General features: G+C 42.5%; 1 protein-coding gene across 6 annotated transcripts in view; it reads right to left on the bottom strand.

The window, feature by feature from the left end:
• The window catches only part of TENM4 (teneurin transmembrane protein 4), a 1026741-nt gene that overhangs the window by 54942 nt on the left and 955389 nt on the right, over positions 1 to 16410 (bottom strand). For all 6 annotated transcript variants that reach the window (XM_075266230.1, XM_075266232.1, XM_075266233.1 and 3 more), the window contains 2 exons: positions 11211 to 11357; positions 2477 to 2693 (listed from right to left, as the gene is read on the bottom strand). In XM_075266230.1, coding sequence (XP_075122331.1) covers positions 2477 to 2693; positions 11211 to 11357 — 364 coding nt within the window. The remainder of the gene's footprint in view (positions 1 to 2476; positions 2694 to 11210; positions 11358 to 16410) is intronic.

Raw genomic sequence — 16410 nt, 5'->3', positions numbered from 1 at the left:
CATTCACCCGAACCATAGAGGAAATAAAAAAACCTAAGTAAAAAATAATTGTTGTTTTCTTCAAACAGCTGCAGCAAAGCCAAATTATTCCTAAACACGACTAAACCCTCGCAACGGCAGAAGTTTCTTCCATAATGGGCATGGCATAGCGAGTAGAATGGCACAGTTTGTGCCACTTCTGGGCAGTTTTGGGAGCGGAATGCTGAAAGCTCACGGGGTGAGATCCATTTACACAGTTTGAGAACAGATTTATATCCAGCCGCTCTTTAAGCGAGCGCATTTACGCAGGTTGCTTAAAGCCGCTGCCACCAGAAAGGCACGGCTGTCGGATGTAAGCGAGCATGCAGCACCAGGTACCATTACAGCATATTTAACTGGAATCCTAGGCAGGCAACATGCGGCGAAAATTTAGATAAATTGTTGACTGTTTTTGGGTTGACTGAACTACTGTGAACTTTGACATTAAAAAAGTTATGGAGCAAGTTTTTTTTTTTTTTTGGACTTTTATTTGGGTGATTGTTATTAGGAGAGTGGATTTTTGGGCGCACAAATAGCATTCCCATTGCCATCTTGCAAGACTACCTTCTACCAACTGTATATACTACCTTGATTGTAATTTTCAGTGAACTCCACCTACTGGTGGTAGCAGGTAACCATAATTTTATTATTTAAAGGGGATTTTCACTGCCTCCACCAATGCCAACTCTTTGCATTAATCAATACTGGCTGCTCCGCTGATTCCGGAACAGTTGGAATTTTTTCTCTAGCTCTCACCGTTCCCGAGAAATCTTGGTTTTAGTTTCAGCACAAATATATTCTCTGCTGTCAGGTGGGCGGTCCCTGTCTCCCTGATTCAGCCAAGGACCGCCCACTCAATAGAGTATAAATGTGCTGAAACTAACAAACACGATTACTCAGGAATGGTATGGGCTAGAGAAAAAATTCCAACTGCGCCAGAATCAGTACAGCGATGGCTATCAAAGGATGTAGTGAGTTGGAGTTGGTGAGAGGTCCCCTTTAAAGGTGTTTTATCATCTCAGAAATTTATAGACATCTGTACATATTTAGCGGCAAAAGGAGGTAGAATATAGCCCCTATGTACCTCCGATGATGGTTCCATACAAAACAGAGTCTATAGAATAACAGATTAAGTCATGGCAACTTGCTGATGGTTTCCACCACTAATTTTTGCCACTAAAGAAAAAATAAGGACATGAAATAGGGATATTTGTAGGGGAATAAAAAAAAAATCTAGGATTGTATAAGGAATTCAGAAGGAATGACACTGAAGAAAGTAGTTTTGTGCCTTTTTGTGATATTTGGCTCCCTCGACCTTCAGATTTTACTGCCGGCTTTTAAAAAGACATAATGTTTTAGAGACCTCTGAGGGAAGGCAGAGACGGGGCGTTTTATCAATGAAGAGCCTCACATCAAATAGCGGCAAAGTAACTGGAGTCTATGGCAGGCCTCAATGCCGGGGGATTGGGGATATCACACAGGTTTATCGCCGGTCTACCAGGCCCCCCATAACACTGTGTGTAAGTGTCCGGACATTTTTCCATAAATCCATGGTGCAGGTGAAGGGAATACACTTTGTAATGAGAGATGAGCGAGTAGTGAAATATTCGAGATTCGTTTCGAGTAGAGCCTCAATATTAGACTACTCAAACGCATACCGAATCCCATTACAGTCTATGGGAAGAAATGCTCATTTCAGGGGAAACCACTATGTGACTAAAGGAGAGTCACAAGTCCACGAGTAGTAGGAGGAGAGTGTTTAGGAGGAGCGCTGTGCAGTTAAAGCGCACGGACCCCATAGACTATAACTGGTCCATGTGCTTGCAGAGCACTGCCAGCATGAATGATTCATGAGGGCAGTGCGTGGTAAGCACACGGACCCGATTATAGTCTATGGGGTCCATGCGCTTTAACTGCACAACGCTTGCAGTTGCGCTGATATTCCATTTGGGGGGATTCTCCTGCAGACTCCTTCTGGACGGGAGGCAAGCGCTAATGTGAATCGGCCCTTACTTGTCCTGCAGAACCAGCATTGATTGGCCGAATGCTATCACAAAATAAATGAAGATATTAATTCCAAAGAGTTTGTGCTTGTAATCATTTTCTGGAAGAAACTGAGGATTATCTGACAGAATTGCAGGGGGGCCAATACTTTTGGCCAACACTGTATGGGACCATCTGGATAAATCCCTGCAGTATAGATGATTGACAGATTGCTCCCTCCCTCCACTCACCATATGTTCTGTATATGGCCACATGTCCAGACTGACAACCACTATTAGCTGCCATTATACCACACAAGGGTCACCCAGTTTTGCACAAACTCCAAACACTAAACCCAACTGCAACACAGATCTATGACATTCAGGGTCTGTGGAAAGCTGGGTGACGAACCCTATAGACTTGGAATGGCATACTCATCTCTACTACTCTAATAAACACATCAGTATCTACTCACCCTCCATCAAACGGGTTCTCTCCTGGAATGACATGTGTGCTGTCCCGACCAACCAAAAATTTAATCCGATGGTAGAAGGACTGGAGGTTCTGATGGGACACGGGGGCTTGTGTTTCCTGGATTATGTCCAGAGGGTCCGGAGAGCCCAGGCACAGCGCGTTTGTCTGACAGGATTGGTGCAGGCAGCAGTCGGGGTCCAAGCAATCCGTCAATCCATCTGCAAAAGAAAAAAATCAAATCTTGAATTGATCGCTAAGGCACATAGCTGCCTGTCCAGTAGGTGGTGCTGTGTTATTGATGGGAACGCCACTGATAAAATTCTATTGGGTGTTATTGGAAACAGTCAACAAGCCGGTCATAGAGCGCCGAGAATGCAGAAAGTGCTCCTTCATCAGAGAAGACGTCTCAGAATGCAAATGAGCTAAGCAAATGCCATACAGTATACAGAAGAATAATACAATGTCTGTATACAGCACCAGCAGAATAATGAGCGCAGCTCTGGAGTATAATACAGGGTAAGTAATGTAATGTATGTACACAGTGACTGCACCAGCAGAATAGTGAGCGCAGCTCTGGAGTATAATACAGGATAAGTAATGTAATGTATGTACACAGTGACTGTACCAGCAGAATAGTGAGCGCTGCTCTGGAGTATAATACAGGATAAGTAATGTAATGTATGTACACAGTGACTGTACCAGCAGAATAGTGAGCGCAGCTCTGGAGTATAATACAGGATAAGTAATGTAATGTATGTACACAGTGACTGCACCAGCAGAATAGTGAGCGCAGCTCTGGAGTATAATACAGGATAAGTAATGTAATGTATGTACACAGTGACTGTACCAGCAGAATAGTGAGCGCTGCTCTGGAGTATAATACAGGATAAGTAATGTAATGTATGTACACAGTGACTGTACCAGCAGAATAGTGAGCGCAGCTCTGGAGTATAATACAGGATAAGTAATGTAATGTATGTACACAGTGACTGCACCAGCAGAATAGTGAGCGCAGCTCTGGAGTATAATACAGGATAAGTAATGTAATGTATGTACACAGTGACTGTACCAGCAGAATAGTGAGCGCAGCTCTGGAGTATAATACAGGATAAGTAATGTAATGTATGTACACAGTGACGACACCAGCAGAATAGTGAGCGCAGCTCTGGAGTATAATACAGGATAAGTAATGTAATGTATGTACACAGTGACTGTACCAGCAGAATAGTGAGCGCAGCTCTGGAGTATAATACAGGATAAGTAATGTAATGTATGTACACAGTGACTGCACCAGCAGAATAGTGAGCGCAGCTCTGGAGTATAATACAGGATAAGTAATGTAATGTATGTACACAGTGACTGTACCAGCAGAATAGTGAGCGCAGCTCTGATGTATAATACAGGATAAGTAATGTAATGTATGTACACAGTGACTGTACCAGCAGAATAGTGAGCGCAGCTCTGGAGTATAATACAGGATAAGTAATGTAATGTATGTACACAGTGACGACACCAGCAGAATAGTGAGCGCAGCTCTGGAGTATAATACAGGATAAGTAATGTAATGTATGTACACAGTGACTGTACCAGCAGAATAGTGAGCGCAGCTCTGGAGTATAATACAGGATAAGTAATGTAATGTATGTACACAGTGACTGCACCAGCAGAATAGTGAGCGCAGCTCTGGAGTACAATACAGGATAAGTAATGTAATGTATGTACACAGTGACTGCACCAGCAGAATAGTGAGCGCAGCTCTGGAGTATAATACAGGATAAGTAATGTAATGTATGTACACAGTGACTGCACCAGCAGAATAGTGAGCGCAGCTCTGGAGTATAATACAGGATAAGTAATGTAATGTATGTACACAGTGACTGCACCAGCAGAATAGTGAGCGCAGCTCTGGAGTACAATACAGGATAAGTAATGTAATGTATGTACACAGTGACTGCACCAGCAGAATAGTGAGCGCAGCTCTGGAGTATAATACAGGATAAGTAATGTAATGTATGTACACAGTGACTGCACCAGCAGAATAGTGAGCGCAGCTCTGGAGTATAATACAGGATAAGTAATGTAATGTATGTACACAGTGACTGCACCAGCAGAATAGTGAGCGCAGCTCTGGAGTATAATACAGGATAAGTAATGTAATGTATGTACACAGTGACTGCACTAGCAGAATAGTGAGCGCAGCTCTGGAGTATAATACAGGATAAGTAATGTAATGTATGTACACAGTGACTGTACCAGCAGAATAGTGAGCGCAGCTCTGGAGTATAATACAGGATAAGTAATGTAATGTATGTACACAGTGACTGCACCAGCAGAATAGTGAGCGCAGCTCTGGGGTATAATACAGGATAAGTAATGTAATGTATGTACACAGTGACTGCACCAGCAGAATAGTGAGCGCAGCTCTGGGGTATAATACAGGATAAGTAATGTAATGTATGTACACAGTGTCTGTACCAGCAGAATAGTGAGCGCAGCTCTGGAGTATAATACAGGATAAGTAATGTAATGTATGTACACAGTGACTGTACCAGCAGAATAATGAGCGCAGCTCTGGAGTATAATACAGGATAAGTAATGTAATGTATGTACACAGTGACTGCACCAGCAGAATAGTGAGCGAAGCTCTGGAGTATAATACAGGATAAATAATGTAATGTATGTACACAGTGACTACACCAGCAGAATAGTGAGCGCAGCTCTGGAGTATAATACAGGATAAGTAATGTAATGTATGTACACAGTGACTACACCAGCAGAATAGTGAGCGCAGCTCTGGAGTATAATACAGGATAAGTAATGTAATGTATGTACACAGTGACTGTACCAGCAGAATAGTGAGTGCAGCTCTGGAGTATAATATAGGATAAGTAATGTAATGTATGTACACAGTGACTGCACCAGCAGAATAGTGAGCGCAGCTCTGGAGTATAATACAGGATAAGTAATGTAATGTATGTTAGGCTTAGATGTTTGTGCTCAGTTACATCAGATAATATTTTCTATGTCATTGCACTCATTGTATGTCTCATTCATATGTAAGTGCCCCCTTGTCAGCTCTCTGTAGCCCAGTATTACATATCTTGTATCGAGTCCAGGCATCATATTAAACGGTGTATCGTATAAGGTCATCTTTTCAGGCGACTTCTCCTGCATCTGCTTTTCTTGTGAGCTGTGCAGATAGATTATCTGGATTTATTAAATATGAGTATTCAGGAGGAACAGAGAGGAGAAACCAAGAGCCGAGGAGAAATACTGACAACTAGAATTAAAGGAGAAGTAGCTGGCAGTGTTAGGGGAGCACTGACTGTGGATGGCATTGTTATAGGGGGCACTGACTATTGCTGGTGCTATTATGGGGGCACTGACTATGGCTGACACTCTCCTGGTGACCTCGTCCTGACAATTCCTACACGTTCTTCTCTTCTGTACATGCCAGGGCCAGTTTCGTTCGACTTCTCTTCATTATTTCACGATACAAAGTGACGAATAATCCTGCTCCGTCTGACTCTGGAATTACTTGGCTCACAAAGCAGGATTAGTGTAAGTGCGCCGATCATAAAGCCAGAGATTTTCTTAATTGGCGTCATAAAATAGGATTTTTTTTCCTTGTACCATAAAGATCAACTATTCCACGTTATGAGCGGAGTGTCTTCTCTGTGATATGTATGCACATGTAGCAGAGCTAAGTCTGTATCATCTGTCTGCAGTCGCATATAAAGCCCATAGATAATGTGTAATAGTAACTGCGTGAATTGTTCCTAAAGAGAAACTCAGCTCTGCTACTCAGACCTCACAAATTTGGCCCCACTACATTTGACAAACTTAGCTCTGCTATCTGTCACCAACTCAGCCCCACTATTACTGACTAGTTGAGCCCTTCTACACTGCTACCCCTGACCAACTCAACCCTGTACCCCTGACCAAGTCAACCCTACTACCCCTTACCAACTCAACCCTGCTACTCCTGACCAACTCAACCCTGCTACTCTTCACCAACTCAACCCTGTACCCCTGACCAACTCAACCCTACTACCCCTTACCAACTCACCCCTACTACTCCTGACCAAATCAGCCCTGCTACCCCTGACCAATTCACCCCTGCTACCCCTGACCAACTCACCCCTGCTACCCCTGACCAACTCAGCCCTGCTACCCCTGACCAACTCAGCCCTGCTACCCCTGACCAACTCAGCCCTGCTACCCCTGACCAACTCACCCCTGCTACCCCTGACCAACTCAGCCCTGCTACCCCTGACCAACTCAGCCCTGCTACCCCTGACCAACTCACCCCTGCTACCCCTGACCAACTCAGCCCTGCTACCCCTGACCAACTCACCCCTGCTACTCTTGACCAACTCAACCCTGTACCCCTGACCAAGTCAACCCTACTACCCCTTACCAACTCAACCCTGCTACTCCTGATCAACTCAGCCCTGCTACCCCTGTCCAACTCACCCCTGCTACCCCTGTCCAACTCAACCCTGCTACTCTTGACCAACTCAACCCTGTACCCCTGACCAACTCAACCCTACTACCCCTTACCAACTCACCCCTACTACTCCTGACCAAATCAGCCCTGCTACCCTGACCAACTCACCCCTGCTACCCCTGACCAACTCACCCCTACTACTCCTGACCAAATCAGCCCTGCTACCCTGACCAACTCACCCCTGCTACCCCTGACCAACTCACCCCTACTACTCCTGACCAAATCAGCCCTGCTACCCTGACCAACTCACCCCTGCTACCCCTGACCAACTCACCCCTGCTACCCCTGACCAACTCACCCCTGCTACCCCTGACCAACTCGACCCTGCTACCCCTGACCAACTCAGCCCCACTTCCTGTGGCCAATTCAACCCCACTATTACTGACCAGCTGAGCCCTGCTGTTGCTGACCTACTCAGCTCTGCTACTTCTGAGCAGCTGGACCCCACTACTGCTGACTAATTATACGGTGTTACCGCTGACCACCTCGGCACTGCTGACATGCGTGGCCCTGCTATTAGTGCTGATCATTCTACCACTGACATAGTCAGCCCTGCTGATCACCAAAGCCCTGACGACCAACTCAGCTCTGCTACTTCTCACAAATTTAACTATATCTAATAAAAGGTCCCCTTTGATCCCAGAGCAGACTTTGTATCACACCCCTGCTTATTGACTGTTACTGACTGGTACTGCACTACTACAGATGTAGCAGAGCTCACTCTGTCAATGAACTGGATCTTTTGAGTCGGAAACCTCTGCAAGTCCAGATAATGTGTTGCTGTAGCTCCATGTAAAAAGATAGGAGAACCTGATGCTTGCTTCATGACAAACTCCACCCTGCTACATATGATTGTAGTTACTCTATAGCAATATGGCCTCAAATAAAACATCAGATCCTCATCCGTCTCCCAAACGCCCTTGAAAGCGATTCCATCTAGTCTGGTGCACGATGCTCTGGTGTAACTAAATACTTCCAGCCCTTCTGGCTTCCTTGTGCTGCTTTACACTTATTATGTTTTTTCTGCCTCCCATCTGTCAGTGTCACAATGTAGAGAGGTGTATACAGCTGAGCGCGTCTTCAAGTGACTGCTCAAGAATCCAGGCAAGTCAGTCACAGAGCAGAGAAACTCAGGATTTCTACTGTATATTACTGAACATCCTGTAACTCCAGAGCTGCGCTCACTATTCTGCTGGTACAGTCACTGTGTACATACATTACATTACTTATCCTGTATTATACTCCAGAGCTGCGCTCACTATTCTGCTGGTACAGTCACTGTGTACATACATTACATTACTTATCCTGTATTATACTCCAGAGCTGCGCTCACTATTCTGCTGGTACAGTCACTGTGTACATACATTACATTACTTATCCTGTATTATACTCCAGAGCTGCACTCACTATTCTGCTAGTGCAGTCACTGTGTACATACATTACATTACTTATCCTGTATTATACTCCAGAGCTGCACTCACTTATTCTGCTGGTACAGTCACTGTGTACATACATTACATTACTTATCCTGTATTATACTCCAGAGCTGCGCTCACTATTCTGCTGGTGCAGTCACTGTGTACATACATTACATTACTTATCCTGTATTATACTCCAGAGCTGCGCTCACTATTCCGCTGGTACAGTCACCGTGTACATACATTACATTACTTATCCTGTATTATACTCCAGAGCTGTGCTCACTATTCTGCTGGTACAGTCACTGTGTACATACATTACATTACTTATCCTGTATTATACTCCAGAGTTGCGCTCACTATTCTGCTGGTGCAGTCACTGTGTACATACATTACATTACTTATCCTGTATTATACTCCAGAGCTGCGCTCACTATTCCGCTGGTACAGTCACTGTGTACATACATTACATTACTTATCCTGTATTATACTCCAGAGCTGCGCTCACTATTCTGCTGGTGCAGTCACTGTGTACATACATTACATTACTTATCCTGTATTATACTCCAGAGCTGCGCTCACTATTCTGCTGGTACAGTCACTGTGTACATACATTACATTACTTATCCTGTATTATACTCCAGAGCTGCGCTCACTATTCTGCTGGTACAGTCACTGTGTACATACATTTCATTACTTACCCTGTATTATACTCCAGAGCTGCGCTCACTATTCTGCTGGTACAGTCACTGTGTACATACATTACATTACTTATCCTGTATTATACTCCAGAGCTGCACTCACTATTCTGCTGGTGCAGTCACTGTGTACATACATTACATTACTTATCCTGTATTATACTCCAGAGCTGCACTCACTATTCTGCTAGTGCAGTCACTGTGTACATACATTACATTACTTATCCTGTATTATACTCCAGAGCTGCACTCACTTATTCTGCTGGTACAGTCACTGTGTACATACATTACATTACTTATCCTGTATTATACTCCAGAGCTGCGCTCACTATTCTGCTGGTGCAGTCACTGTGTACATACATTACATTACTTATCCTGTATTATACTCCAGAGCTGCGCTCACTATTCCGCTGGTACAGTCACCGTGTACATACATTACATTACTTATCCTGTATTATACTCCAGAGCTGTGCTCACTATTCTGCTGGTACAGTCACTGTGTACATACATTACATTACTTATCCTGTATTATACTCCAGAGTTGCGCTCACTATTCTGCTGGTGCAGTCACTGTGTACATACATTACATTACTTATCCTGTATTATACTCCAGAGCTGCGCTCACTATTCCGCTGGTACAGTCACTGTGTACATACATTACATTACTTATCCTGTATTATACTCCAGAGCTGCGCTCACTATTCTGCTGGTGCAGTCACTGTGTACATACATTACATTACTTATCCTGTATTATACTCCAGAGCTGCGCTCACTATTCTGCTGGTACAGTCACTGTGTACATACATTACATTACTTATCCTGTATTATACTCCAGAGCTGCGCTCACTATTCTGCTGGTACAGTCACTGTGTACATACATTACATTACTTATCCTGTATTATACTCCAGAGCTGCGCTCACTATTCTGCTGGTGCAGTCACTGTGTACATACATTACATTACTTATCCTGTATTATACTCCAGAGCTGCGCTCACTATTCTGCTGGTGCAGTCACTGTGTACATACATTACATTACTTATCCTGTATTATACTCCAGAGCTGCGCTCACTATTCTGCTGGTGCAGTCACTGTGTACATACATTACATTACTTATCCTGTATTATACTCCAGAGCTGCGCTCACTATTCTGCTGGTACAGTCACTGTGTACATACATTACATTACTTATCCTGTATTATACTCCAGAGCTGCGCTCACTATTCTGCTGGTACAGTCACTGTGTACATACATTACATTACTTATCCTGTATTATACTCCAGAGCTGTGCTCACTATTCTGCTGGTGCAGTCACTGTGTACATACATTACATTACTTATCCTGTATTATACTCCAGAGCTGCGCTCACTATTCTGCTGGTACAGTCACTGTGTACATACATTACATTACTTATCCTGTATTATACTCCAGAGCTGTGCTCACTATTCTGCTGGTACAGTCACTGTGTACATACATTACATTACTTATCCTGTATTATACTCCAGAGCTGTACTCACTATTCTGCTGTGTCTGGTATTGCAGCTAGGTTTATTCAAGCCAATGTGACTGAGCTGCAATACCAGTCACGACCACACCGTAAGGGATGGTGCTGTGCCTTGACAAATAAACCTTCCTCATACAGAAAGGCCTGATAACATGGAGCAATAATGACACAATTTAGGTCTCACGTCCCTTTAAATCTGCAGCGCACAATCTTCATAGGATGAAACATTGGGTTTTGTTTGCCTTTGTATCCGCACACAATGTTCAGGTTATTTACCCCCCACCCCCACCCCGTAAACAGATAAACATTGGCGAGCCGGCCCCATTGTTGCTATTAAGCCGGCGCATTTTCTTTAGCTTGAAACGCGCCAAAATGACCCTCGGATTGATGTGAAGGGATTGTGACGATAATTATAGGGGAAGTAAATGACAAACATTACCTGCACACATCCTTCATTTACAGATATTTCCAAATAATGGCCGTGCGGTCCCTGTGCATCCTGCAATTACCCCATCACAAGAATGGATGAATGACAAGCACTCCGTATAATTATGGGGAGAGGAACGCTCCCACCATTACCACCGCCAGCGCCGCCAGCAAGGTGCTTACCGGCGTCGTTATCCTTGCTGTCGCTGCAGGCGGTCTCCATAGACGTGTCGCATCCAGAGCCTCTCCATCCCAGCTTACACACGCAGTTCCAGCCATTCATGTCCAGCGTACACCGGCCGTTGCCGTTACACAAGCCGGGGCATCCCTCTGCAAAAATAGAAAAGATGGCGCCGGTTACGGAGGGGTCCAGATAGCGGCGGATCATTATAGAACTGTGGGCGCCATGATGATGAGGTCAAATACAATCCAAGCGGAACACATTGTAACAATCGGTAGATACATGTAATACACAAGCTGGGGGGCTATGGGGGAACCCCGAACCCAAAAAGCAGGAGGACACTGTAGAGCACTATTGTGATAGATGACACTACTTGTATCCATGTTGTATTATACAAGACATCTTAAGATCTTAAAAAATCTTAAAATTTTAAGAAAGAGATCCCACTGACTATGGATGTGCCCTATACAGCACGGTCTGTTGGTGGACGGACATATGGTGCACATATAACTATGCAGTGTCGTATACTATGTTGCCCAATTAATAGTGCTATATGTATAGTCCAGCCACACGACTGCCTGGATACTAATGCTATATAATCCTGCCACCGCCATATACTACAAAATAATATACCGTACAAACAATATCATATAATGGCTAAGTAAATACTGAAATACTGTGGCTGAAGGTACACTGCTCAACTAATATTGTCATATAGTGCTCAAATAATACTAACATTTAGTGTTTTGACATACAGTGCTCTAATACTCACATAAAGAGCTCAAATAATACCACCATATTGTGCACAAATAATACCAAAATGCAGTGATCAAATGCACACATACAATGTTAATGCAATGCAGATCTCATAATACCACCATACAGTGCTTAAATAACACCAACATACACTGAGCAAATAATACCAAAATACAGTTCTCAAATAATACCACCATGCAATGCTCAAATAGGACCATCCACCATACAGTGCTCAAATACCCAGTGTTCATATACCACAATACAGCTCTCAAATAATACCAACATACGGTGATCAAATAAGACCATATAATATGAGCATACAGTGTTCAAATACCCACATACTATGCTCAAAAATACCAACATATAGTGCTCAGTTCATATTGCTGTATAGTGTTTACTTAGTCATATGTTACTCAAATATTAACACTGTATGTTCCTCAAATAATACCATCATACAGTGCTCAAGTAAGACTGTCCACCATACAATGCTCAAATGATACCCACAAACAGTACTCAAATAATACCAGCCTAAAGTGTTCAACTACCAACATGTAGTGCTCATTGCCACGATACAGTGTTCAATACTGACATACATTGCTCAAATAATACCACCATAAAATGTTCAAACAATACCAACATGCATAGAAAAACATAGAGTGCTCAATGATAGCAGCATTCTGTGCTGAAATAATACTGCCTGCCATACAATGGTCAAAGAGTACCCACATACAGTGCTCAAATAATATCAGCTTACAGTGTTCAAATAAGATTATCTACTCTACATTGTTTAAATAATACTTACATACAGTGCTCATATGTAAAAAGCATACATTATTCAAATGCCCACATACAGTGCTCATAAATACCAACATACAGTGCTCAATGCCACCATTCAGTGTTCACTACCAGCATACAGTGCTCAAATAATACCTCCATAAAGTTCTCAAATCCTACTGCCATACAATGCTCCAATAGTAGAAACATTCAATGTTCTAATTATATTACCATACAGTTCTCAATACCACCACACATTGACTAACTAATATCATCATACAAATGAGCAAATAATATCACCATACAGTGATCAAATATTGCTCTTGTACAGTGATAAATCTGGTGTAGTATCAGACTAATAATCAGTCACTGTGATAAATCTTATGTAATATCAGAATAATTATCAGCCACTGTGATAAATCTGGTGTAGTATCAGACTAATAATCAGTCACTGTGATAAATCTGGTGTAGTATCAAGCTCATAATCAGTCATTGTGATAAATTTGATCTAATATCCGACTTACAATCAGTCTGTAATAAATCTGGTGTAGTATCAGACTAATAATCAGTCACTGTGATAAATTATGTAATATCAGACTAATTATCAACCACTGTGATAAATCTGGTGTAGTATCAATATTATAATCACAGTGATAAATCTGGTCTAGTATCTGACTTACAATCAGTCTGTGACAAATCTGGTGTAATATCAGACTAATTATCAGCCACTGCGATAAATCTGGTGTATTAGCAAGCTTATAATCAGTCATTGAGATAAATCTGGTGTAGTATCAAGCTCATAATGTCATTGTGATAAATTTGGTCTAATATCCGACTTAGAATCAGTCTGTGATAAATCTGGTGTAGTATCAATATTATAATCAGTCACAGTGATAAATCTGGTGTAGTATCAATATTATAATCAGTCACTGTGATAAATCTGGTCTAGTATCTGACTTACAATCAGTCTGTGACAAATCTGGTGTAATATCAGACTAATTATCAGCCACTGTGATAAATCTGGTGTAGTATCAAGCTCATAATGTCATTGTGATAAATCTGGTCTAATATCCGACTTACAATCTGTGATAAATACAGTCTGTGATAAATCTGGTGTTGTATCAGACTAATAATCAGTCACTGTGATAAATCTTATGTAATATCAGACTAATTATCAGCCACTGTGATAAATCTGGTGTAGTATCAATATTATAATCAGTCACTGTGATAAATCTGGTCTAGTATCTGACTTACAATCAGTCTGTGACAAATCTGGTGTAATATCAGACTAATTATCAGCCACTGTGATAAATCTGGTGTAGTATCAATATTATAATCACTCACTGTGATAAATTTGGTGTAGTATCAGATTAATTATCAGTCACTGTGATAAATCTAGTGTAGTATCAGACACCCTGTGTAAATTTTCACTGTCTCACTATTAGTAAAGCAGGGCCACTGCATTTGGGGCTTCCTGGAGGTTCTCCAGCCTGTACTTCTTTACCACTGTCCAATAATCCAGCATATTTGATAATCCAGAGATTGTAAATTCCTATTTATTCATTCTGAATTCTAGAGGTTTCCAAAATGGGGCACTGTGTGAAATCTGCAAGAAAATGTTGTAAATTTCCTTCAAAACCTACATGAGATATTTCCACCACACCTGACCTCCGCTTTATGATAAAAGGTTTTTTTTCCTGGAAATTTACGCAAACATCATGTGAAATGCAAAAAGACAAGATTATGGCGGTGGTATTAGTGGAGAAATGAAGGACGGGGACATGTGACACGGTGATGACAGGAGCGGCGCGCACTCACACCGGGTGTCATTAGGATCTATTCACACAATGTAATGACACGCTAATAGAGGAAAAGTGAGACAGGGATAATGTGCGACGAAACACACAGCGGATGTAATTATTCTGCCCTGAAGCCACCACATGATAGCGGCATATTACATAACAATGCTACATTAAGGGATACAGAAACAACGGCCTTAAAGGGGGTCCCTAATTAGAACCAAGTATATCAAACTAGCCCCACAGATTGATAGGTTAGGGTCACCTGAACAAACGTTGTTTTCATCATAGGAATCGGAGCCTCTGTTGCTGAGATAACGCTGTTTTCATAGCCACAAGGGCGCCGCCATTACTCCAAGGAGCTCATTTGCATATTACAAAAATTGCAATATCTCAGCAATGGAGGATCCGATTCAAAAGGTGAAAACACTGTTGGATTCAGGTGAACCTAAGCTACCTGTCTGTTGGGCTGGGTTGATATGATGGATTCTACTAAAACTCCCTTTAAGGGGCTGATCCATGAACAACGGCCTTAAAGGGGGTTTCTCATTAGAACCCAGTATATTAAACTAGCCCCACCGATTGATAGGTTAGGGTCACCTGATCAAATGTTGTTTTCCTCACAGGAATCGGAGCCTCTGTTGCTGAGATATCGCTGTTTTCATAGCAACAAGGGCGCCGCCATTACTCCAAGGAGCTCATTTGCATATTACAAAAACCGCAATATCTCAGCAACGGAGGATCCGATTCAAAAGGCGAAAACACTGTTGGATTCAGGTGAACCTAAGCTACCTGTCTGTGGGGCTGGGTTGATATGATGGATTCTACTAACACTCCCTTTAAGGGGCTGATCCATGAACAACGGCCTTAAAGGGGGTCTCTCATTAGAACCAAGTATATCAAACTAGCCCCACAGATTGATAGGTTAGGGTCACCTGATCAAACGTTGTTTTCTGCATAGGAATCGGAGCCTTTGTTGCAGAGATATCGCTGTTTTCATAACCACAAGGGCGCCGCCATTACTCCAAGGAGCTCATTTGCATTTTACAAAAACTGCAATATCTCAGCAACGGAGGATCTGATTCAAAAGGCGAAAACACTGTTGGATTCAGGTGAACCTGAGCTACCTGTCTGTGGGGCTGGGTTGATATGATGGATTCTAGTAACACTCCCTTTAAGGGGCTGATCCATGAATCTAATTACTGTATATACTGTAGATAGCCATACTTGTGTTCCTTAGAGTTGCTATGGGGTCTATGGTGAACCCCTCCACATCCACATAGCACTGCAGCTAGGGGGAACCAATTTGAGGGTCACTCTATATCCATCAAGTGCAGTTACAAATGTGTATTATCTATGGTGTTCAGGGGGTCAAATACACCTTTGTGGGCCACAAAACAGGCAAGTTCCAAAAAGTTGGATGTATGAAGTAAAATGGGTTGTCGGAAGAGTCTGATGGGCCGGGACCTCGGAGTTCCTCTGGTTTTTTGGGTCAGTTATCCCCGTTTGTAACCCATGTCAAGAAAAATACACAAATTAGAGGAAATTCAATAAATATCTGGATGTGACTTTCAATGACAAGCGAGCGGCAGCGAGAGCGTTGCCAGCGCTGTAACTTTTAATGAAATACCGGCCCCGTCAAGTGAAAAATTTTGGAAAACATTCAGAATAACAAAACATTCATAGCTGACTAGTTCATTTCAGCAGCGACTCAATTAACTTATTGAAAGTGGGAGATAAAAAGTCAATAATTAAAGAAGACAAATGGATCTGAACAAACGCCGAGATTCAGACACGGTCGGCATTGTCTCCAACCGGAAAAAAAAAAAGTTTCACTTGTTTCTTTCTTTGCCTAATTTTCTTAACAAATCCG

This window comes from Leptodactylus fuscus, chromosome 2 (assembly GCF_031893055.1).
Source record: "Leptodactylus fuscus isolate aLepFus1 chromosome 2, aLepFus1.hap2, whole genome shotgun sequence".
NCBI lineage: Eukaryota > Metazoa > Chordata > Amphibia > Anura > Leptodactylidae > Leptodactylus > Leptodactylus fuscus.
The sequence above is the reverse complement of the archived record's forward strand: the minus strand, read 5'-3'. Positions and strand labels throughout refer to the sequence as shown.